At 34.3% G+C, this 26,859-nt stretch overlaps 1 protein-coding gene across 3 annotated transcripts in view; it reads left to right on the forward strand.

Moving 5' to 3' along the window:
* RAB11FIP2 (RAB11 family interacting protein 2) overlaps nt 1-26,859 on the forward strand; it is an 87,605-nt gene that overhangs the window by 2,051 nt on the left and 58,695 nt on the right. For 2 of the 3 annotated variants that reach the window (XR_003568255.1, XM_027852137.1), the window contains exons 2-3: nt 7,511-7,953; nt 8,667-9,135. Coding sequence is in view for 2 of the 3 variants with exons in the window: in XM_027852137.1 (XP_027707938.1) it covers nt 7,511-7,953; nt 8,667-9,135 (912 nt within the window). In the remaining variant the exon portion in view is untranslated. Of the gene's footprint in view, nt 1-6,286; nt 6,534-7,510; nt 7,954-8,666; nt 9,136-26,859 lie in introns of those variants that run through there. The other variant, XM_027852138.1, reaches the window with a different exon arrangement.

Consider the following 26,859-nt stretch of genomic DNA (forward strand, 5'->3'; position numbering starts at 1 on the left):
TGTTAAAATTGCTTTATTTTATACATGTCAGATGATGCTTTAGTGACTCTTTATAATGTTTTGAACATACTTCTAAAAGTGTCATGACTGAATTTTATACTGCATTCATTTTCATATTTTATATTGTATTTTCAAATATTTAATAGTTCATATGTTAATGACTTTCTATTAAGAGTACATTTTCCAAATATAAATTGACCCAACTGCAAACTTAAAAATTCTTAGTTTGAAATAACCTCCAATTTTCCTTGATTCAGGATCTTTTCTTAACATGGTATCATTTATTCAAAAAAGTGGCAATTGACAGTCTAGTTTCTACATGCAAAAAGTTTGCATATGTATGTTGACTATTAAATGAAATTGTTTAGTATTGTTTGAAATAAAATTGTTACTTTAAAGTATTACTAGGCTTATAATGTTATTGTATCCAAAATGATTTTCTTAGTTCTGTATCCTTAAACATTTTTTGCTTTGTGTGGGGATGAATGGGGACCAGGTTGTTTGATGAAGTGTCTTTATTGGTAATATTTCTAGTTTTTTTAATATATTTAATAGCTTCCTCTTTCCAGTGCAGCTGTACATATGGCCTTGCAAAAGACAGACTTGAGTCGCTGGTGTATTACAAAAAAGATATTTAATATTCTGCACAATACTGAACCTTGTCAGCAATTCCCAAGTGTTTTTTAGAAAATCAATATGAGTGATGAAGGCTACCAGCTGATTTAGAATTCCCATAAAAACTACAGGGTGACGCTTTTTTTCCCCTTTAATACTGAACTAAAGAGAAATATTTACAGGTTGACTTATTCCAAATTGCACTATGATAGATAAAGAATGGGATTCTGTAAACTTCTGTTTTTCACTGACCCCCCATTCATCACTTTCTTCCCCTTAAAACAGAAGAAGGGAAAATGGCTGAACCTGAATAATTTAAGCAAGGGCCTGGAGAATACTTCTGTGTCTTCAACTTTTAATGGCTGGCTGGCTTGGTGCTGGCATGAGACTTGAGAAAATAAAACCATGTTTAATATAGCAGAATAATAAAATTGTGCATGCTGTTATGTAATATCTATTGCTTTTTTTTACAGCAATACATTGTGTGTTTAATGCTCATGAAAATAATAGTAGTTGGAATCCCTAGAGTTGGTATGATGGAGGCATGAGCTTTTTAAAACTTCTCTGTGCAGCCCTGCCAGTGCACCTGCATTGTGGCCTGTAGGAACCTTAATGCCAATCTTTTTCCCACTTCTGACCAAATAGCACCAATTGTTTGGGAATAGTTCCCACATGTGTGGTGATTTTTCTAACATGGACTGGTGCCCGCTAAAAATTGAACTGAGGCCATATTGAGTTTAAATCCAGGACTCAAGAGATGAAGAAAAAAATCAGCATTAATCCACTAAGCCTCAAATGCTGTGTCTTCATTTTATCTTCAGGAAGTCTGGGAAAACAAATGATATCTCTAGAATGGCTCTTGAAGGCTTATTAAGACTTCCATGTTATTGCAGTATAAAAACAACATCAAAGCAACTGAAATTACTTCTTATACTTACATTTTTATTATGAAGTTTTATGTTTTAGCTTGTGGATACACCATTGGTCTGGTGAGGGACTTCTGTAATTGCTATACTGTATGTGCCCACCTCAGCTGTAATCTAGTTTATGTCAAGTACCTATTTGTGCTTCCCAACAAAACTTGCCAGAAGCTTTAGAGCAGAGAATCCTAACTTAGGGTCTGTGAACTTAATTTAAATACTTTTTCTGATTACTATTTTACTATTAACTGATGTCTGTTATAATTTTATGTATTTAAAACACTATTGTGAGGAGGGGTCCACTGGCTTTACTAGACTGCCAGAAGGATATTCTACACAAAGAATATTCCTGCTTTGGAGGTGTTTTATAACTTGATTAATTCTGGAAACAAAAATGATATCTTTGACCTCTGCATCCTGATAATTAAACCAGTGTCTGTCCCAAAATATAAATATATATCCTGCAATAAATGTGACTTAACTAATTGATAACTGTATTATTTATCATAAAAAAGTTCTTTTGAATGTTCAAAGGGAATTCAAATTCACTGACTCCTTTTTTTCCTTCTTAGGTTTTATTTGTTACTTTACCTTGTTGGGCCTTAATTTCCCATTTAGTAAAATGTGGGAACTGAGCTAGTAAAATCCAGCTTTAACGTTTATTTCACATGTGCTCAGCAAGTCTTTTTGCTAGGATTTGGAGAGAATAATACAAAGTTGAAGTCATTGCCATCATAGAGCTTGTTGTCTAATAAAGAGATATGTACAAAAATAACTTAGTTAAGAGTCAGTGTATTGTCAAAGGAGTTCCAGACTTAGAATGTAAGACCTAAATTTGAATCTTGGCTCAGCCACTTAGTGCCCGTGTGACTGTAGGCCATTAATTTTATCTTCTTCAACCTCAGTTTCCTTTTCTGTGGATAATAATGTTTTCACAACCTAACTCATTAGGTTGTTGTGAGGATCAAAAAAGATAATGTATATAAAGGGCTTTATAAATCCTGAAGTGTTGTATAAATGTCAGCTATCATTATCACTGTTAACAGTTACAAAGTGCTTTGCTACTTTGGAAGAGGAAACAGTCACTTCAAGGTATAAGACTACCATGTTAAAGCAAATGCATATCAGTTATCAGTATTAAGTAAAATTACTTGTTATGCATACATTTTATAAATTGTCATTATGTCCTTGTCAGATTTAAGGGTTTTTTTGTGCATAAATTCTATGATTCTGTTTAGAGTATTAGAGTAGTGATCAGTTCTCTCAGTGGTTGATTTTTGTATATTTTTCTGTCTTAATACATATGAAGATGATTCTACTCATTTTTAGATCATGTGCTATGAGGTGATATACATAAAGCACTTTGAAGAGTATATATGTTAGCTGTCATCTAGTGTGGATGAATTTTCACTCATCCATTGACATTTTCTCACTTGGTCTCCTTTCTGACAGACATTTGTTAAGTAGGATTAGCCCTGCAAAACTAAATGGCTTGAGCAGTCATGACTTTGGGCCTGGTGTCCTAAACAACTAACTATAGTTGTACGTGTTTTTGTAGACACATTAGAGAGATCCCAATCCTGCAAACAAGTTATTTCCTAAGAAGAAAAAGACTAGTAGAGCATATTGACTATTTTTAAAGTCAAGATCAATAAATGAGTTAATCTTGCTTAGCTTATATATAATCATTGAAAGTAGGATAATGTGATTACTTCAATGGACTATAATTTTTATTTCAAAATAATTTATGCCTCATTCATTTTATAGCATCTTGAATCATCGTTACTTATTATGTGCAATTTTATTTCACATATAGTTCTATATCTACATAAAATCTACTTAGTTGAGTCAGCTGAAAGGAAGGAGGAAAAATAGAGAAGCTGAGGAGAATGATCTTGTATATAGATCCTTTCAGATTGGTTATGTTTAAAAAAGATATATTTTAAAATTAACGATTTAACATTCTAGTGCTTGCACCCCACTCTGAGGAAGAACTGGTAAATTCTCATCACTGGTATGATGAAGATTGTGTTTGGTCTAGCATATTCTAGGGTCTTGGGACAACCATATGTTATAGCTTTATATACACTTTGGCCTTCTGGGCTTTATTTGTTGGAATAAATGAGTCATGTATGGACACCTGCAGAATTATTGTAATACCAGTTCTCCATCAGTAATCTTATACACTAAGATATGTTATGTTTTGAATTTCCTAGAATAGAGATAGTCTACATAGATCAACAAAGGACATCCTAGTAACAAAGCTTTTATATATCCCCTTTCAGTTAGAAAATCTAAAAGTAGATATGTGTCTTCAGAGATTTTAAGTGTCATTACTTAAATTCATCAGAACATCACACCTTGCATGCCCCTGTGCTATTTAAATATCTAACTCTAGACTACTACTATTTTAGGTACTTTGTTCAAATGTGGCTGCTTTACATTTTAAGGACATACTCTGTTGTCTTATCTAGTAGACAGAATTTGTTTACCTGATACATAATACCACAAGTATGTTTGTGTCTGGCATAGTCTGAATGTGACCTATGTAAAATTTAGTCATTTAATTCTATTTTAACTAAAAAGCTTTTTAGGATTGACTTTCTGGTCTTCTTATACCTAACTCATCTCTATGTATCCTTTGATCAAGTGACATGGGCCTCCTCATACAAAGCACTCCATTCCCTGACTCTCAGCATTTTCACTGGCTATCCCTTGTGCCTGGAATTCTCTGTCTCCTCATTTTTACTTTTGGCATTCCTAGCTTCCTTCAAGTTCCAATTAAGATACCACTTTCTCCAGGAAGCCTATCTGGATTCTCCTTCATGCTAATGCCTTCCCTTTATTGATCATCTCCAATTTATCATGTATATGTCTTGTTTGCATGTATTTTGTTTTTGTATTGTCTCCTCCATTAGAGAGTTCCTTGAGAGAAGGGATATCTCTTGCCTTTCTTGTATCCTAAGTGCCAGAGAGCCTGGCTCATGGTAGGTGCTTAATAAATGCCCGTTGATCTGTGGACTTGACTTAATAAAAGACTTTTTGTGTTAGTTGATAATGAAGTACAATATCCATACTTTCAGAGAAGTTATTTAAACATAGTTAACAGGCATTTATTAAGCCTTTACCTTGTGCCAGTGTATATGCTCTTTTGCAGTGTGTTATAGCTGTTTGCTCTTGTAAGAACTCCTTGTGATATTCTGAAGATTGCAGTATTTTTCATGGTTAAAAATGCTATAAATGAAACAAGTAAACTATGCGTTGCATACTCCATTTAAAAGTGTAGTATGTTGGAATGAAATGTCTGAAAATACAAAACTTGGCTCTATTTTAACTTAGTTTTTAGTATTTCTACTTTAGTATACTATTGTGTGAATCACATGAATGCCAGCAGGAGGCATTTAAGCATTTCTTCTTCAGTAATCTTATCACAGCTTATTAGTAACCAGGTTTCTCAGCATTTTGCTCAGTTTGCATATTTTATAAAAACTCAATTCAGCAAACATTAAGCTGCTGTTGTGTATAAAGTATTGTTTTAGGCATTGAGGATGCTTCCTTGCCCCTCAAATAGGCCCTACCATTACAGAGATTACAATACCTCTTTTACTGGGGGTGGGGGTGGGGGTGGAGGGGATTGGGGGAAAAAACAACAAATAATAGATTATATACAGTATATATATATATGTAATATACAATATATAACACAATAAAATACAATTTATAATAATAAACATTAGAGAGATAATATAAAGTTGGGGGGAGGGGCTTAACAATTTGAGGGTATTCAAGAAAGACTTCATATGGGAGATGACACCTGAACTGAAACTTGAAGGGAAGTTGGGATTCCACACACATAGGAGGGAGAACATTCCAGGTATGGAGATCAATCAGCTTGTACAGGGGCATGGATGTGACAAATCGACTGTCTTGTACACATTCAGTTGGAACAGAGTGAGTGGGATAAGCATGAAATATATTTAGACATAGAGGTTGGAGTTAGATTGTTAAGGCTTTTGAGTGGCCACAAAGAAGTTTGTATTTGATCCAAGAGGTAGTAGGGGGTCACTGAAACTCTGTGAGCAGATGAGTTACATAGTCAGATCTATGCTTTAAGAATTTCAATATGGCAGCTGTGTAGAGGATGGATTAAATAATGAAGATATAGAAAGCAGAGTGACCAATTAGGAGACTGCAATAGTCTCCTATTGAACAGTGATAAGAGAGAATGAGGCTAATGGCTTTGTGAGTGAAAAGAAGTGAAAATGAGATGTGGAGGTATAGTTAACAAGATTTCCCACCTGATTGACTTTGGGTAGGAGATGAGGGGGAGTGAGATGAATTAGAATTGGCTCCAAGAAGGCAATCCTGGGTAAATTGTGTGATGGTGATCCTCCACCAGAAATAGGGAAGTTAGATGAAGAGATGGGTTAAGGAGAGAAAGATTTAAAAAAGCGTTTTGGACATGTTGATTTGAATCACTTTTGTGACATCCAGATGAAGATGCTCATCCAGTAGTTGGTAATGTGGGTAGGTGGTAATGTGAGATTGTAGCTCCAAATAATAATAATAACAATAGCTAACATTTTTAAAGTTTAAAAGTACTTAACACATCTGTCAAGTTTACAACCTTGTAAGATAGGTGCTATTATTATCTGCTTTTTCCTCCTGAGGAAGCTGAGGTAGAGAAGGTAAGTGACTTGCTCAAGGTCACACAGTCTGAGGCCAGATTTGAACTTCACGTCTTCCTGATTCCAAGTCAATATCTTTATCTCTGGTTCCCTCTCATGTAGATTTGGGCATCATCTGTATAGAGGTGATCATTGAAGCCATGGGAATTGATGAGATCACACAGAGTATGAAGAGAGAGGAGGGGACCAAGGAGAAAGCTTGTGCTTTTTTTTGAGTTTTTATTTATTAATCTAATGTAAAATGTAGCATGAGAAAATTGCATTATGTCCTCAAGTGGTCTCCAGAGTTGCTAAATTATTCCTCATTTGGGTAAGTTAAATGTACATGTTGTACCCAAGTAGTATTTTTAGCGCTGAAGGACTTTGGGAGGCTCATTTTTCAGAGAACTTGATCATTATTTGTCATTGTAAATTGCCTAACTCAAAAAGAATTTTTATTGGTGAGTATTTTCAGATTCTCTCCTTCAGTATTTTTCAATGTCAAGAAAATTTACTTAGGCCATTAGCAGCACTTATCACACATGGAAACATGTTAGCTATTACTGATAAGAATTTTAAAGGTGAGTGGTTTTAAAATCATAAAAGAAAAGGTCACTTAAAAAGGTATACTGACACTTCTGTTTTCAGGCCTATTCAACTAGCTTCATGTCATAGCACAAAAGTGGTTGTATAACCTCAATGAAAATGGATAAAGCTAGAAATGTACAGTATAGCTAAATTTGATAAATATTATTTCGTGTTTAAACATGAAAACAGCTGTTTATATATGTAAAATTTTGGAGTTGCTATCTAATAAAAAGAAAATATACCTTACTATGTGTTTTATCTATAATTTTTAAATCCTTTTATGTTATTCTCCTTATGTGAAATGTTTTCATATAGATTGGTTTGATGCATACATTTGTTTTGGAAAGAGTTGCTATATTCCCCTAATTTTTTAACTTTAGAAATTAAGGAAAGGTACTACACTTTAAAATATCAGGAGAAGATACTTGTAGACATATGGCTACCTATGTTTGAGTTGGGGCAGGGTAGGGGATGGGTACTACAAAAAGTTCTGTGTATTTAAAGGAAATTTACAATATACAGTCTTTGTAAGGATGTTTTGTAGTTTTGAAGCACTTTATAACTTTAAGTCTTGGGGTTCCAAGATACCTTGTATGATTGATGAAAATGTTTTTTGAGTATTCTGTGTTACTGTGCAAATAATAAATTTAACAAAAAAATAGGAAATAACATAGCTCAAATAAATGCCTGATACAGCCCATTTTTTTCCTTCTTTTTAAGGTGGTTTAGGTTAGAATCCAAGCAAGGGAAAAGAGCCAAAGACAGAGGAGAAATAAAGGTCAACATTCAGTTTATGAGGAACAATATGACAGCCAGTATGTTTGATCTGTCAATGAAGGACAAAACAAGATCTCCTTTTGCAAAACTAAAAGATAAAATGAAAGGTAGAAAGAATGATGGGACTTTTTCTGATACATCTTCAGCGATCATTCCAAGTACTCATATACCTGATGCTAACATTGAACTTTCAAGTAGTGAAATACAGATGAAATCCAAACCAAAAAAGCCTTTTCTTTTGGGACCTCAGCGACTCTCTTCAGCTCATTCAATGTCTGATTTAACGGCATCACATGTTTCTTCAGAGAAATTGAAGACTAGCACTATTGGTCATACACATCTTTTCAGGCGCCAGTTAGAGTCTTTTGAATCTGTTGAGGAAAGTGGTAAGTGAAATGTTTTACTAGGTATTTTGGTGGAAGTTTCAACTAACCTTTGATTTTCTTACATATAATTTTTAAGTTAAAAAATGCTTTGTTTTCTTTTTTTAGAGTTTTTTAAGTTGAGCTCTTCTTAATCCTTTTATTGTTAGTAGGTAATGTAAATTCATATCTGTTTATAGCAAATTTTCAGCATGAATTCTTTGGTTTTAAAACCACCTTTTATGGCCCAGTTCTCTTTTATTGCTATTTTTCCTATATTGAAGACTTTATAGTATTTAATTCTGTATAGATTGTGTTACAGGATACACACTTCCTGGTGTCAGAAATGTCTTTGAAAATAAATCCTTCATATTAAAAACAAGTTTAATAGTAAATGATTTTAAAAACCCACACACATCCTTGAAATACTTTACAGTTTTCTCATGCCAAGAAGATACATCGACACTGTAGTTTGTTTACATCATGTTTTGTCTGAAGTGAGGAACTTACTAGGCACGTGTCTAGTAATGTAGCAGTTGTCATTAACTTAGAACCTTTATGCCATTATACAGTGACTTCTTAAGATGAATTATTTTACAAGATTATTTTTAAGGTTAATATCTTTAAATAACTAATTGCTCAACTTCTAAAAGCAGAACCAGTGTGCACACTGAATGTGTCAAATAGTATGATGTAATGTCTCACTGGCTATGTATTAACTACAAAATTGTTTGCAGGAAGTCTCAAATCTCCACATAGAAGAACATTAAGTGCTGATACTTCTAAAATCAACCAACCTGACAGCATAGTTGATGAAGGTGAATCGTCTTTTGGAACACAAAATGACCCATTTACAAATGTGACTGCTTCATTACCCCAAAAATTTGCAACACTGCCAAGAAAGAAAAATCCATTTGAAGAAAGCAGTGAGTCATGGGACAGTGGCGTGAATTTATTTTCAAAATCAGTTGAAGTCAAAAAAGAAAATAAAAGAGAGAAAAGGGAGAAAGTTAGTCTTTTTGAAAGAGTGACTGGGAAAAAAGATAGCAGGAGGTCTGACAAACTTAGCAATGGGGGATTGGACAGTTCTTGTGACTTGAAATCACCTAATGCATTTATTGAAAATCGCCAGGATTATTTTGATTATGATTCTACTAACCCGTTTACAACAAACTTCAGGACTACAAACATGATGCCATCTTCTAGGTAAGCTTAATTTTAGAGAGGAGTATACTGTTTTGAAAAGTAATGTAAATGAAGGAATAAAACACCGCAGATGTTTGATTATTTTAAATACTTTTGCTTTGCCATTCATTTCATTTAAATTATGATTTTTGTTTATAATATTTTATTGTAGCAGTATTTGTGTAACTTATAACAATGGTTCTATCTTTATAACTCCAGTGTGGCAAGAAATCCTTCCTCTCTATTTTCTTATAATTTTTAAAAAGTCAACAAAATTTAAGGAATGAGTGATAATTTTTTTTTGATGAGATATACTGATGGATATCTTTACTTATTTAAAAATTTTCTGCTCTGAAGATTGTTGTTGTAGATATTAATGCTTTAAGAGACCAACCCCATGCCATATCCCTTGAGAGCAGGAGCAGACCAATTGTATAGTCTGTAGACTAAACTTTGAAAACCACTACCTTACATCTAAAGTTAATTTTCATAGTGCTTTGATTTTTGGATGAGTAGCTATCCTCAGAAGATAGCAATTTGAGATTTTCATATTGTAAGCATTTGTTTCTTAATTCTTGTAATATCCCTTGAGACTCCAAGTGAATGACTGTTGCTCACGTGGTGCCTTATACAGAATGACAGCACTATCAGTCTCAAAGCCAGAAGTAGAATTCAGAATTCCTGATTCACGCGTAATGTAGTAGTCTGTGTTTGTCAAGGAATATGTGCATTCATTCTCTATTTTTGAGGAAAGTATCAGATGTTGGAGAATATGAAAATATATTTGTAGAGATTGGCAGTAATTTTATGTGGAAAAGCAGTGATGAGATTTAGCTATATAACCAAGGAGTCATTTCTTTATATTCTTTGAAACAATTGCCTAATTTCAGAAGCTGTGCTTTATTTCCCTTCCACTACCTGCCCACCACCTCACCCCACCCCACCCCACTCCCTATTTTTAAAAGTAAGGAAGAATTCTGTTGAAAAATATTGCATTATCTATTTTCTGTGTTTGAACTCTGTTGAACAGAAAGATCTATGAAGCAGAATTGGTACTAAAAATTTAGAAGAAATATATATATATATTTTTTTGCCTTGAGAAAGACTAGGTGGTTTGCTATGGTTAAAAAAAATCCACTGGATTTTTAAACATGATACCCGAAAGAAATTTATTGTTATCATATATAGTATTGCCATTTCATTTCATTGAGAAATACATGTATATATATATATACATATATATGTCTACATATATACCCTGCTTTTAAATATTTTATTTTCTTTATATTGTAGCAAGCCTCATTTCATCAAACTCTAAAGGATCAGTGAACAATATATTATTGTTGTTTTATATTTCATAAAATAAAGAAATCATAGAATGTTAATCATGAAAAGGATTCATTTTATAGATGAGGAAATTGAGGTTCAATTAGGTCCACTGTTTTACATTGTTTAACATTTACATAGTGCTTAAAGGTTTGTAACATGCTATATGTAATTAGTTGTCATTACCTAGCTTATAAAAGGTAGCATTTAAACTCAAACATGGGTCTTCTAACTAATTTTAGTTCTTTCCATTATACTATGATTCCTTTCCCGTTTTGCCTTTTTCTGTTTTCTCTTATTCAACCTTTTATGCAGAAGTTTGGTCTAAAACAAGATAGTTACTTTAAAGGGCCTGAATGAGTTTTGAGTAGCTTTAAATTCCATATAAGTGAAAAAGAAAGGAGAGTAATAGGATAAAATTTTTTAAGTTGTAAAGTGTTAAAGATTGTGTTGACCATGTGAAATTGGTGTTACCAAATCTGGGATTGCAGGGCCTTGTGCATCTAACCCAGAGTTTTGAAATCAAGAATTCCATTTAGCCAGATCTAGGCTTGCCCGTGGCCTACTTCAAAGTTAATGCAGACTTTTCTATTAAAACTGGGCTGTTTCATAATATAGTTAAGTTTTACATAGATGAATTAGATTATCAGTGACTATTTTCAGTAGTGATATGCTAAATGTAAAATACCATAGGTTGACAAATTTGTTTGAAATCTAGGAACTAACTTCAAAACTTGCAGAAGGAATTTTTTGGCTTTCAAGGAAAGAAAAACAAAAGAAAAAAAAAAAGAAAACATGCTACCCCAAGGCATTGGTTCCCAGTCTCATGTAGAGGTTCAAATTAGGGTTACTGAATATTGACAGAAGAATCTTTAAAGGATCCTCTAAGAAAATTCAAAGACTATCCTACCAGTTTCTAGATAAGGTACTTTTTGGGGCAAATGTAGGAAAATGAAGATAGTAACTAATGATTCCTTTCCATATTCCATCTCTTTCCTCTCCTTATCCTTGTAATGGACTCTCACTTTTCCATCCTCATGCTTACCACTTTCTCCACCATGCTTCTGGTGATTTGGCATTTGATCCTTAGAATACCTTACTTGAATCCAGTTGCTTCCTGGATGAGTGGCACCATCTGGCACATTGAATCTCTTTTCAAGTTATTGTAATTACAAAATACAAAAGCATATCAATTGAAAAAAATTACTCATCTCTAGTTTCAGGTAAGATTTCCCTCAAGTGCTACATCACAGTGCTTGGGATTTTTCAAGCCCTGTAATACAGCGTGATAAAGCATATAATAACATAGTGCATACCTTCAAGATTATGATTTTTAAAAAAAGTCTCACCATATAAAAATGCATAACAGAAACACAGTGATAGCTAGTTTTTATTGATAGGGTATAAAAGAAAGGGTAGGGATATTGACTTAAAAGTAAAATGTAATGCCTTACACATAATGATAGCACTATCAGTCTCAAAGCTAGAAATAGAATTTAGAATTCCTGATTCACATGTAATGTAGTAGTCTGTGTCTGTAAAGAAATATATGCATTCATTCTCTGTTTTTTAAGGAAATTCAAACTCTTTGGAAAATAGCCTTATATATACATTCAGAAGTTATTTCAACACTGAGGAAGGTCTCTTTTTTTTTTTAATTTGTCTTTTATTCTTACCTACTTTCCTATCTTGCCCTTTGCAGTGATAATGTAATTTAGTTGATTTTTCATATTAAAGCACAGGATGGATATAGTCTGTTAATTGTATGTTTTGATTATGTCATGGATAATATCAATATGACATGCTTTGAATTGTTTTCTGTTAATGGTCACGGATGTCACATTTTCACTGCTTCTCTTTGTAACTAATGATGTGCATTTCTGAGAATGTTTGGTCTGGGGAACTGTAGGAACTGAGTATCTTCTATTTGAAGTACGTGGTCCACAACTGAATCCTCATTTTATAGATGAAGAAACTGAGGCTAAGAGAATGTAAAGTGACTGACCCAGGGTCATCTGATGGCAGGGTTTGCACCCAGGTCTTCCTGACGCCAATTGTACTGTTCTGTCAACTATGCCACTTAGTTGCCTCCATCTCAGTATCCTACTAACCATAACAGGAAAAGTAGAGATTTATCTTAAGTGAAGGGTACATTTACTCTTTATGTTTTTAAATTAAATTTTATTTTCAAATGAAGATCTACCTTTTATCCTTATCTCCTCTACCCCCATTGACAAAACAGGAAAAACAAAACCCTTGTTACACATAAGGATAGTCAAGCAAAACAATTCCCTAATTGGCCATATCTTAAAAAAAAGTTTCAGTTTGTTCTCTGAGCCTATCACCTCTCAGAGGGTAGGCTACATGTTTTATCCTAAATCCTTTGAAATTGTGTTTGGTTATTATATTTAATTAGAATTTCCAAGTCTTTCCAAGTTTCTTGTCTTTATAATATTGTTATTACTGTATAACATTGCATCATTCTATACAAGTCCCAGGTTTCTCTGAAACCATTTCTTATAGCAAGCATAATTAATATTTCATCAAATTCATAAACTGTGATTTGTTAAGCTATTCCACATTTGATAGACATTCTTTTATTTGAGTCCTTTTCCACTTTTCTTTGATCTCTTTGGAGTGTATACATGGTAGTATTATTGCTAGGTCAGCAGTTATGCACAGTTTAATAGTTGTTTGGTAGTTACATAAATAGTTCCAAATTGCTTTCCAGAATGGCTGGGCCACTTTGCAGCTCTACTAGCAGTGCATTAATGTACCTGTTTTTCCTTAGCCCCTCCAACATTTGTCAATCTTATGGGTCTTGAGGTGAAAGCTCAGAGTTATTTTGATTTATAGTTCTCTAATTATTAGTAATTTAGAGCATTTTTCATATGTCCATTGATAACTTGGATTTCTTCCTTTGAAAACTGCCTGTTCATATCAATATGCCAGTTATCAGTTGGGAATGGCTTTTCTTATGAATTTGAATACTAGGATGTCTCATTACTCAACAACTGGGTGATGAACTTTCTTTCTATATTTCTGCAACTGCTGAATCTACAAAAAATGATAATTTTGTTTCCTTTTTGCCTATATTTATTGCCTCATCAAGGGGATAAATTGTGGAGAGAGGACCTACCTTCCTCATCACCACTGGCAACAACTGCTGACCACCAGTAGGCAGATGGGCATAGGAGCCCTAAGAGTGGCAGCAATCCCCAAGTCACTGATGGTGCTTCTAGTCTAGCCCTCACAGACATCAAACAACACCATTGCCACCAACTGTCACTGACTGCCAAACATGGGGCAGACAGGCCAGCCTGACTGAAGCAGCTGGGCACTCAGACGGAGAGACTGGGGTAACATATGTCAGGCAAGTCAAACCACCTCCACCACTTTGACCACCATTTTCACTCAAACCTTAATGGAGACAGCCCAGAACTCTGAACCCAGGAGTCTTAGGAGTAGCACTGCTTCCATCCCACTGTCCTGAGCCGTCATTCTGGGAAATAGTTTGTGTAGACGTTCTGCAGCCTGGTAACTAAATTCTGTACAGAAAGGAAAGTTCTTACCACCCAAGTCCTTAGTAGTGTTAAATAATTAAATATCAGAGACTGATAAATCCTTTTAGCAATGGAAATGATATTAAGGGGGCTGTACACTAAGGATCATAAGACTTCGATGAAATCTTCCATAAGTGGTGTCTCCACCTTATGAATTCCTTGAGAGCAAGGACTGTCTTAATTTTCTTTTTTGTATTCTTAATACTTAACACTGTGCTTTGCATATAGTAAGTGTTTAATAAGTGCTTCATTCATTCAAATAGAGGTGCTCACAAAAGATAAAATAATTTCTAGTTTATGAATCTAGAATACTTTTGCATGAAGGAAAACAATGTGTAGTGTAAGGGAATATGTAGAGTGAAAAAAAGACAATGTAAAAACAAAAAATACTGATAAAGTAAAATTTAAAAATTAGGACATGGAAAAAAATAGAAAAAATGGAAAAACTAAAGGCTTTTATTAGAAGAAAAAAACAGAAAGGATGAGAGGGAAACATTTTAAAGTAAAATTCCAATTAAAAAACAAAATATAGAGAATAATTCTAAATAAAGGATAGCTTATATGCTATTGTTTAGGAACTTACATATGTTTAAATTTTTGAATTATTTGTTTGCATAAAAGTAGCAAAATTAGAATATAATTAGGCATGGGGAAAAAATCTCAAATGAATAGCCTGAATTACTTGAATATTATAAATGAAATGTCTGTAACTCTTTAGGTACAGAACACTGATTTGTTCCATCCACAGCTCCTTGAGTCAGGTTGTTTCCACAAAAGGCAATGAGAAAAGAGATAGATATGGAACTAGACATTCAGCTATACCAGGCTGGGAACAGAACAGAATATCAAAACTGGGTTTATCTGTAATAAACATGGACATATGCTTCCTATGCATTTGAGTCGCAGATCAAATTTCCAAACTGAAAAACTCCTGCTCTGATATTTCATTCAGGGGTAAAACCCCCTGCCCAACTTTAGCCTCAGACATCTTGATATTATAGAGCATAAATCTGCAAGTCTTTGGGACCAAGAACTCCTAATAACATTTTTATATAAAATCAGCATCTAAGATGGCATCATGACAGTCACTGTTACTGTCAAGGACCGTTGTGTACAATTAGAATCCAAAGGAAGATAAACCTGCCAGTTACAGAGATGGCCAACAACATACTTATAAAAAAGAGTTGAAAAAAATTAAATTTAGAATTTTTCTCAAAAAGTATTCAGTGGATGATTAAGACAATAGTCTACACATGTAATAAGCTCTCCTGGTCCAAGGTCATGAAGCTAGTAAGTATCTCTCCTCCTAGATGCCAAATCAAAATTAAATTCTACTGAAACATTTTAAAAGCCAGATATTGGTTTTTAAAAATCATTCTATCACAAAGGAATATCAATTTATGAAGCATTTTTTAAAAGTATTATCAGGGACCTGAGAAGAACTTGATTCCTACATCTGATCATGTCGTAATAACCTGTTCACTTTAACTATTGGATTCTCTATGTGTTATCCTGTGTCCAGTGCATAAGAGCTCGTTAATTACCTAAACTATATCTCCATAGGTCTTGTTAATTACCCGTCTCCTGTCTCAGAGGACCTTGTTAATAACTTGTAGAGTCTCTCTAAAGAGGTCCTAACAACACATTAAAATTAAAGATGCTTTTCTTTTAGCACCTGTCAAGTGCTGTAAATTGAGAAATTTTCACATCAGTTTATTGGACTACAGCAGTTTTTGTGGATTTTTTTTTTTTGGTTTGTTTTCTCCTCTTTCAGTAAAATAACTTAACAAAAGTTTGACTTTTGTTAGAGGTTTCTGTTTTGTTTTCCTTTCAGTTTTGAAGAATATAGATATCAATTTGTATTAGAGTCAGTAGGAGGGTAGAATGGTTGTTCTTCTGCAAATTAACCCACAGGGAAATAGAGCAATTAATGAAGAATTATTATAATGAATATTAGGATGACAAAGAATAAAAGTTTCGTGTGGTTTCCAGGGAGTTTATGCATGAAAGTTCCAGTTACTGGTAAGGGAACTAATCATACTGAATATCTAATCTTAGTCATCATTTCATTTGCTACATTCAGTAAATCCCTGAGCACTAATAGATTAATGAATTTTAAAAGCATCATCTGACAAAGATTTTTTGTTTTTTAAATTTGGCTACAAATTGTCCTAAGTGTTAGATTTCCATAATAGTTCTGCTTGTGAGTTTTAAAAAAAAAGGCAAATCATTCTTCACATAGAATTGACAGGTGAGAGAAAAATAATTATTATTTTCAAAATTAAACTGTATTTGCAGACTGATAGTATTAATATACTTCAATCTCTCTATGGAGCCATTATGCTCCAAGAAACATAGACTAATAAAAAAAACAGCCACCTGTTAAATTACTATTATAACACAAAAATAATGAGGAGTTTAAAAAATCTGTTAAACTTCTATGAAAAAACAGAATATTAAATATTTTTGAAAAAAAAAAATTTCAATTAACAATAGATTTAACCCAGTCTTTTCACATGACACACATGCATATACGTAATAGTTACATGTTTCTTGGTCCTATGGCAATATTTTAAATATTTGAAACTTTTAAACCTGTTTACATATGAATCATGTATATATTCTAGGTTACCAACTCATACTGACATTTAAAAGGTATATTTAGACCTCAATTATAACAGATCACTGTGACCATAAGAGGGGAAAAATGTCAGTTTGACATGTGGAAATGTGAATTATTAAAGGGACAGTTATGATTTTTGTTTCCCTGGCCTCTACACTACTGTGAAAAAAGGATTATTAAATCAGCCAAAATTAATTAATTGAAAGCCAGAATCAATCAATGTAAATTGCAAAGAAAACTGTAGTTCAAGTAGCACAAATCCTGTTGGGACAATATTAGAATGTGAGCTACTATGATATTCAAGAGTATTTACAAGATAATATCACCTTAAGATAGCAAAGTTATTGTTATCCATAATCTAAAAAATTACTTAACTACATTTGAGCAGATAATATGCTCTATTCCGATCAAAAAATAGAAGGCATGTTCCCAAAGCAAAATTTTCTAGGCAAATCATCTCCCTGAAGTTCTACTGCTTTAAGTAATGAGATGACCCTTACATTGCAAACAATTCAAGCTCACCGTTAATAGTTCCTAGTTGAATTTATTTCTCCCTCATCCCATCTCACAACACATTGTTTTTAAAATTATTTTATTTGTATTGATGACTTTCATTTTAACGTCATATTTCTGAAGAAATCTTACTCCCTCCCTTTCTCAGTGAGCCATTCCATGAAATAGTTTAAAAAAAGGGAGAGAAAACAGTTCAGCAAAACTAACCAACAGAGTAATCTGGCAACATGTGCAATATTCCATACCCACAGTCCTTCACCCAAGGCAGCATGGCAGACTGTGCATTTTCTCAATGCTTCTGCAAGGCCATGTTTGGTCATTATAATTAAATAGCGTTCAGCTAAGTTTGTATGTTACGTTTTGTTTTAATTTACATGGTACCTTATATTCTTTCATGATAACACAGAGCCACAAAACTGAAGAGCAAAGTTTTTAATAGATGTGGCTAAGCCAAATACTTACAACCTCTAAGCTACATGGTCCAAAAACCTTAAAAATATATAAATCTAGCAGAAATCAAAATCATGTAAAAGCAGGCAGAGATGTATGTCATCCCTGTTACCCTGTCTACTATTAGTGTTGTACTGAGGATGCTTTCAGTGAGCCTACATTCTAATACTTTTGTTTAACTACAAAAAGCATTATTTTATTCACTTATAAAAGAGTCTGCAGAACATTAAATATAAAAAAATAGCAGGGTAAGGACTTGTCTCAATATTGTTTCTATATGAACTCCACTGAAAGAGGTGAGAACAAATTGATAATAATATTAAGGTTTGCAAAGTGCTTTACATATATCATTTGATCCTCACAACAAACCTGTGAGGTAGGTGTGATTATTATGTCCATCTTACGAGTGAAGAAACTGAGGCTTGCTACATAGCTAGTAAGTATCTGAGTGGGTTTTGAACCCATGAAGTCCAGCACTAGACATAAAGGAACAGACAGTGCACCCTAGATCTTGGGACAGATTTAAAAAGATTTAGGGAAAAGATAGGAGTATCCAGCCAACTGAAAATATACAGGATAGGTTAGCTCACGGAGGAAGAACTCTCAAAAATGAAATTTGGATACACTGAGAGAAATAATTTTGATGAGAAGGAAAAGGGAATTATTTAAAGAGACCAATGTAGGTATGGAAGAAATTCAGTCAACTCACACACGTATGTATGTACACACGCGAAAGCAAAAGAAGTAATAATGACTGAATATAGAGGAGTCGCAGAAAATATTAAGAATTTTAATAGAGCTAAAGCTCAGAATGAGCTGAAGACAACAAGGAATGCCAAAAATAGCAAAGACAAAGGGTTTTGAAGGAGTTATTCTAAGGAAAAGAAGGTCAAAAGAGGGTTGGGACAGCAGCTTAGGAGAGATGGAATAAGAGAAAATGTAGAGAAGGCATATGAGTAACTTTTCTTTTCCTTCTAATATTTTTCTTCCAAGAAAAATAACTTTTGTAGTGAAAAGGACAAAAAAATTGGCTAACTGGTAGTTGAGACTCAAGAAAAATAGGGAGAAGTGGGCACTGCTGAGGATGGGTTCAAGAAGCCAGACTCAGATTCACTTCAGGCCAAGGTTTTTAAAGACCTGGAAGATGTGAGTACTGGGCTGTTGTCAGTGATATCTGAAAGATCATGTAGAATGGGAAAGGTGCTACAAGCATAAAAGTTAACAAGTTTGAATTTTCAAAATAAGGAAGAGAATGGTACCTGCAAACTGTAATTCAGTAAATTTAATCTAAAATCTTGTCAAAATTCTAAAATAAAATGTTTAAAAGAATTATTGAATAGTGAGCTTCTAGAAAAGGACGCAGTGATCACAAAAGACAGTGTGGCTTCGAGAACAGAACATTGCCAGAACAACCTAATTTCTTTTTCTGGTAGTTATTACTCTGGTCAGGAAAATTATAGAGTATGAGGTTTATCTACATTTTAGCAAAATATTAGTCTCTCGTGTTAGCCTTGCAGACAAGATGGATAAATAGAAACTAAAAGTGTAGTTGGGTGGATTTGAAAGTAGATGAATAGGACAGACAATGAAGAGAGGAATTAGTGTAGCCCAGTTCTCCACAAATACTCCCAACACCTAAAAAGAATCTCAAACCAAGTTGTGATGGGGAAATCCAAGAAGAAAACACAGCGAGTCATTTTTCCAGCCGAGGTCAGCATAGATCTTTGGGTGATGGGCACCCAAGTCTATCCAAGAAGGCACTGAGTCAGTGCAGACTTTAAGCCAAATGAAGCTTTGTATTAGAACTAAAGCAAGAAGCATTAATGGATCCAGAAGGGAAAAGGTCTGACTCTAGGCAGGAAGAAGGAGCAGGAACCAACTAACAGCTCTGTTACTCTGACTCCAGAGCCCTTTCATAGACCTAGTATTGGTTAGGAGAGGACCTGCAAGAAGGGGCAGCTGACCTGGGCCTAAGGCTGTATATTTAAAACTTAACAAGGAACAGGAGTAGAAGTGAGTAGCAGCTGTATGGTTCTCATCCTAGAGCCAGATCTCAGATTTTTATCTTCAGCCTAGTCTGAAGTTTGCAGCTGAGTGACCAGGAAGGTATACTCAGACCAAGGGGACTGGATCCAGCCTATTAGAGGGGCAGGGGCAAATCTGTGGTGTTGCCCAGACTCAAACCCTGGTCAGAAGAGCTTGCAAAAGCTCGGACCAGGATGACAGCAATCAGACTTGAGCCAAACATCATACTGATTTGAGCAAACTTTAAGTCTGCAGGTCATGGGCCTGAGCTGCCTGTGACACCTTTGAAGAAGAAGGCACTGAATATTTGAAGAAAACAGCAGCAGGAACCCAGAGAATTCAAATCAGGACCAACAGAACTGGACCCTAACGCGAAATCCAAGTTCAGGAAGAAAGACTATAAGAATGAGTAGCATAAAAAGACCTACCATAAAGAACTGTTATGGAGACAAAGACACACTTGGAAGAAGGGAATGATTCCAACAAGTCTGTAAGTCAGAGAAAAAATACAGCTTAGCCACCAGGTCAACTAGAATTCCTGGAAGAAATCTGAAGCAAGAAGTTTAGAAAGAGTTGAGGTACGAAATATTAGCAGACTGAATATAACAATATAACACAAAGATTATATACTATAAGCAGGTTAGATATATAGTAGAAATGCAGGGTTGGTTCAATATTAGGAAAATTATCAGCATAATAAAACAAATTACAAACAAAACTGTTGTTCATCCTTCATTTTTGAAGAGGACCACTGACATCATGGGGTGATATCTTGACTCGAGCATGAATTGGATTTAAGTGAGGCAGAGTTGCACAAAGTCACCAGCCTCACTTTCTCTTCCAGAGTCATCCAAGTCCAATGGCAAAACAAAAGTCAAGAAGACTGGCGATGGCTTGAGATGCAGTGGATGAGCTTGGCGTCTTCGATGTCTGACCAAACTCTAAGTGCTCCACAGCACCTGTTTCAGCCACCTTTATGGCCTTTGGAACAAATTGTTCTTATCCACCCATTTGGCCTGGGGAAGTCTTCATATGCTTGGGGTAGACATCCCCCTAACTCACTGACAGGTTTGAGGCCTGTTGGTTGCCCTCAACCTAGTTCAGCCCATCTGCCGAGACGGTTTTACCAGGGTGTGGCCACCGCGCATGCTACAGCTTCTTGGAGCCACAGGTGAGAGTTGGGTGAGAGGTAGATATCAAAATTGGACGAGCAGTGCTGAAAAAGGGCATGGCAAGCCCTTATGTGAGAGGTGCCAGGCCTCCCTGAACACCCCATACACTGTCTTATAACAAAAGATGCAGAAAGAGCTTTTGACAAGATATGTATTATCTTAAAATAATGTTCCTATTAAAAACATGTAATGGACCTGTACTTAATATAATAATTAAGAACTATTTATCTGAAAACAGGAGCCAACATGACATATGGAATAAAAATTTAGAGGCTTTTTCTAATAAGAAGAAAAGTAAAGCAAGTATTTTCACTATCATGGCTACTAATTGACATAAGGTTAGAAATATTAATTGTAGCAATAAGATGAGAAAAAAAATCGAGGGAATAAACACAGGCAAAGAAAATTATAACTTTCTAAAGGTAAGATGGTTTACTTAGAGAAACCTAGAGAAGCAATTAAAAATTAACTGAGTAATAACTTCAGCAAAGTAGCAAGATATAAGAAAAGTGCATATGAATTATTAGCATTTCTGTGTAATACCAATAAAACCCAACAGGAAGATATAGAAAGAGAAATGCAGAAATTCCATCTAAAATACACAACATAAAAAATTTATGGGATTCAATCTTCCATGATACAGGAACTATACAAATACAACTACAAAATACTCTACACAAATGAAGACAACTAAATAATTGGAGAAATATTAATTGCTCATGGGCAGAATGAATCAATATAATAAAAATAGGAATACTATCTAAATGAGTTTCCTAATGAAACTACCAAAAGATTGCTTTATGGAGCTAGAAAAAATAATAATAAAATTTATCCGGAGTAATAAAAAGGTCAAGAATTTCAAGGGAAATAATGACAAGAAAAATGAGAAGGAGAGGATGTTAGTGCCAGATATCAAACTCTGCTGCAGAGGGCTAATGACCAGAATGACTTAGTAATGGTTAAGAAATAAAGCTTGATTCAGCCATTCTGGAAAGTAACTTGGAACTGTGAACAAGTGTTACTAAATTGTGCATACCATTGTAACCCAGCAATACTGGGTAGACCTAATAATACCCCAGTGTGACTAACAAAAAGTAGAAAATGATCCACTTGTACAAAAATATTTATAGCAGCATTTTTCTTAGTAGCAGAGACCTGAAAAGTAAGGGGGTGCCCATCAACTGGGGCTAAACAAATTATGATATGTGAGTACAATGGAATGCTATTGTCCTGTAAGAAATAATGCAAAAGTTAGTTTTAGGGATACCTGAAGATTTGTAAACTGACAAAGTGAAGTAAGCATAATAAAGAAATGACTTCTGCAATAAAAAACATTGTAAAAACAAGTAACTTTGAAAGAGAATGAACACAATGATCAATGATTCAAGAGGACTGATAATGAATGGTGATGGACTCAAGATGCAGAATGAGACAAAGTTAATGTGGAAATTAGTTTTGCTTGACTATACTTTTGTTATTTTGCTTGTTATAAAGGTTTTGTTCCTTTTTTCTCTAGAGATGGAGCAATTGTGGGAGAGAGAAAATAGATTTTTTTGTTCACTGAAAAAAATCAAATTAAAAGAAAGCAAGCAGATGTCTAGATCCAAAGAGTATTCATTAATATTTCTTTAATAGTTCAATATTGATTTGATAGGTTTGTAGTGGAATGAATCAAGGATTTGTCCCTGTTCCTGTGCTATTTATTGTTTTTATCAATGACTTGGTTGAAAGTCTAGATAGCAAGTTTTTCAGATATGCAAATGACGAAGCTAGGAGGAATGGCTCACATGTTGGCAGATAGATTAGACAGAAATATTGATAGGTTAGAACACTGTCCAAATTTAATAACATGGAATGTAGTAGAAATTAAATCTTAAGCCTCGGGTCCAAAAAAACATTAACTTTACAAGTAAAAGGGAATGTGAATCTAGACTGCTGTTGCTATGAAAAAAATCTAGGGGTTTTAGTTGAGTATAGACTCAGTAGATGGGTCCAAAATGTGATCTCAGCTCAAAAAGCTAACGTAGTTTTAAATTGCATTAAGTGAGCCAACGGTGTCTAGAACACGGGAGTTGAAAATCCCATAGTGCTTTTTCCTAGTCAGAATATTCTTGGAATAGTGTTTTAAGTTTTTGAGAAGGATGTTTTGGTAAGATGAATTGTACCAAGAGGAATAAATCAAGATAACCAAAGTCCTCAAAAGCATGCAATGCAAGCATGAACTGAAGGGACTAAGAATAGGGCATGGGTGGAAATAGTAGAGTGATATCATAATTGTCTTCAAGTATCTGAAGGACTGAAGGGGGATAACTAAACTTGTTTTGGTTGGCCCAGGAAGGCAGAACTAAGAACAGTGTATCTCTGGGAAGGTGGATTTTTACTAAAAGTAAGGGAAAACTTCCTAACTATTAAGAGCTGTCAAACAACTGAACAGGGTAAGGAGTGCTTTTAGAGGAGATCTTAAACCATTAGAAGTGTCCTACAAACATTAGAGATCTTAAAAGATGCATTACCACATGATGATGCTATAAATGAGATTCTAGTTTAGTTACAGGTTGAAGATGGCCTCTGAAGTCCCTTTCAGTTGAAAATCTGATTGTAATTTAGTATGGTACAGTGGAAAGAACATTGGAATTAAATTCAGAAAAACTCAGTTCAGTACTTACCTCCTGTTTATTACCTGTGTGGCACTGGGCAAGCCACTTGACATCTCTTGGCCTGTTTCCTAAGCTATAAAAGGAGAAATTAAGACTAGAAGTTCTCCAGGGTACCTTACAGCTTCTTATTCTATAATTTTTATTGTGCTTTATCAAAGTCTCATTTAAAAAAATTCTTAAAAATTAGAGACAAAGAATGAGTAGGTTAGAGAGCAAATAATAGAAACAGTTAATTTTTCATTAATGATAATGACAACAATGAGATAACATACCACCTTGGATATAGCCAAAGGAGTTCATAAGTGAAAATTTATATCTGTAAGTGATTTTATCAATAAGAGAAAGAATAAATCTGTTGTATAAATAGAAAAACTAGAAAAGCAATAAAAACCCTTAATAAAATAGCAATCACAGAACTGACACAAAAACAAAAACAGTGATTAATAAAAGAAATGAGGAACTATTTTATTGGTGGAGAGAGGGAATTAAATAAACAACCTGTAGCTTACATGATTTTTAAAAAGAAGAAAACCAAATGACGAATGAATGAAAAAATGAAAATGAATTCATTACCAGTGAGGAAGAAATAAAAGAAATTATTTGTCCAACTATATGCCAATTAAAAAAGGATAAATATTTACAAAAATACAAAATGCTAGATTAATGGAACAAGAAATAAATGATTTAAACTCAGTCTTTGGAAGATAAGTCGAATTCTCTCTCTCTTTTTTCTCTCTCTCTCTTTTTTTTTTTTTTTTAAAGGCAATTGGGGTTAAGTGACTTGCCCAGGGTCACACAACTAGTAAGTGTCAAGTGTTTGGTCTGAGGCCAGATTTGAACTCAGGTCCTCCTGACTTCGGGGCTGGTGCTCTATCCACTGTGCCACCTAGCTGCCCCATAAGTCGAATTCTCAAACGGAAAAAAAAATACCAGATGAATTTAGAAGCAAATTCTATCAAACATTTAAAGAACAATTAATTCAAATTGAAAAAAAAAAGAAAATAAAAGGTCCTGCTTTCTAAAAATATGGTTCTGATACCTAAACAAGGAAGAGTAAAAACAGAACACGACCAATATCCCTAATGAATATCAGTGAGAAAAAATATTAGCAAAAAGAGCATAGTAATATATGATAAACATTATAGACCATGACCGGTTTGAATTCATACAGGATTGTAAGGCTGGCTCAATAACTATAATCATAATTGACTATTAGTCACAAGAACAGCAAAAATAATAAATAGATGTAGGAAAAGCTTTTGACAAGATACAACATCCATTCCTATTAAAAACATTAGACGATATAGAAATAAATCTAATATGGTAAGAGGTATATATATGAAACCAAGAGCTAGCATAATATATAATATGTAGATAAATTAGAGTCCTTTCCAGTAAGATTGAGGTAAAGCAAGAATGTTCATAATCACCATTATTATTCAAAAGAGTGCCAAAATTGTTTGTGATAACAATAAGTCAAGATGGAGAAATGAATGGAAATTTATTAAGCACTTATTATATGTGAAGCACTAAGTTAAGTGTTAGGGTTACAGAAAGAAAATTAAGACAGTCTCTGCTCTCAAGGAGTTCACATTATAATGGTGGAGATACCACTCATGGAAGTTTTCAGCTAAGTCCTGTGATCCTTAGTGTGCAGCCTCCTTAGTATCATTTCCATTGCTAAAAGAATTTATCAGTCTTTGATGTTGAATTATTTAACACTGCTAAGGACTTTGGTGGTTAGAACTTTCATTTCTGTACAGGAACAGTTGCCAGGCTGCAGAATTTCAACACAGGCTGCTTCCCAGAATGATGGCTGAAGGCAGTAGGATGGAAGCAGTGCTACTCCCAAGGCCCTTAGGTGCAGAGTTCTGGGCTGCCTCCATGAAGGTTTGAGTGAAAATAGTGGTCAAAGTGGTAGAGGTGGTTTGACTTCCTGACATATTCTACCCCCCCTGTCTTTCCCTCTGGGTGCCCAGCCACTTCAGTCAGGCTGGCCTGTCTGCCCCATGTTTGGCAGTCAGTGACAGTTGGTGGGAATGGTTGGCTCGCTCTTCACAGGAATTGCTTCCCCTGATGATGTTTGTGAGGGATGGACTAGAAGCACAGTCAGTGATTTGGGGATTGCTGCCACTTTTAGAGCTCCTATAATCTGCCTATTGGTGGCAGTTGGTCAGCAGATGAGGAAGGTGGGTGCCCTCTCCACAGTGATTTCTCCCTTTAATTATGGCTGTAGGTGCTGGGCTGGAAGCAGGTTTGAAGGACATTGCTTTTTCCAAGGCTCTAGGGCTCAGAGTCCTTTAGTTGTCTCCATCCGGGTTCAGTGGAATACTGTGGTCCTGGTGATCTTAGAAGTTTGTCTTGCCTGGCGGATACTACCTCCAACTCCCATTTTCCTCTTAGTTATATAACTGAAAGGTGCCTGTTCTTGTTTTCCTTAGCATTTTAAACTTAGAGGTTTACCTTTTTAGTAGGAGAACTAGAATTTTTGTCAAGGATAATTGCCCTGGAATGGTAATTCAAGCTACTAAGAGAGATATTTTATATGTCCTAGTTAAATGTATTTTACTTTAATAGCACGTATGTGCTTACCTATCCTCCTCACTCTACCAGAACTGCCCACCTACCTCAAACATTCTACTGCCTTTCAGGTATTTGAATGCTATTTTACTGTCATTCAAATTTAGTTCAATTTGTCATAAAAATGTATTATTTCAAATGGTCATATTCATATGCTTTTCAAAGAAATATTCTTTGTTTTTAATCTGTGTTCCTTATTAACAGTTCACAAATTCTTTATTGCTTTTTCACAGTTTAAATTCAGCTAAAATCATAGAATGCTACAAAAACTGTTTACTTAAAAAAAAGTGGACAAGATACATAAAGGTTACTATGTTATCTTGTGTATCCTTCCTCTCGTGCTAATACTTGTTTATGTTGAAGATAGTCCTAAAATTTGAAGTTTTTTTTTTTTTTATGAAAAGACATGGCTCTTTCTACTCTTGAAATAGTCATTACAATTTTTTTTTCATGATTAAAGTAAGTTCTGATCTTAATAAATAATCTCTGCTGTAGTTTTGCATTTTCATCCTGGTTAGTGTTCCTTGCAATGGCATTGTCTTCATATAAGTAGACCATTATTGATTACACTGATGTGGAAGGTAATATAGCAAAAGATTATTGAATAATTACTATGTAGGAGGTTTTGTTGTCAACACTTTAATTCTGAGAGAATTTAATTTTAAAAATGAATTTGTTGAATTGGAAAAAGTATAAAAGAGATACAGAGATTTTAATTGATTAGGGCTACCTTAGCACTCTCACTTGTACTTCGAAAAGAAATTTGTTATTTCTTAGTAATAGAGGTTGAGAATGATAGTGAAACTCCTCATTAGTTTAGCATTTTGAAAATATGT

This window comes from Vombatus ursinus, unplaced genomic scaffold (assembly GCF_900497805.2).
Source record: "Vombatus ursinus unplaced genomic scaffold, bare-nosed wombat genome assembly UNPS02009205.1, whole genome shotgun sequence".
NCBI classification, from domain to species: Eukaryota; Metazoa; Chordata; class Mammalia; order Diprotodontia; family Vombatidae; genus Vombatus; species Vombatus ursinus.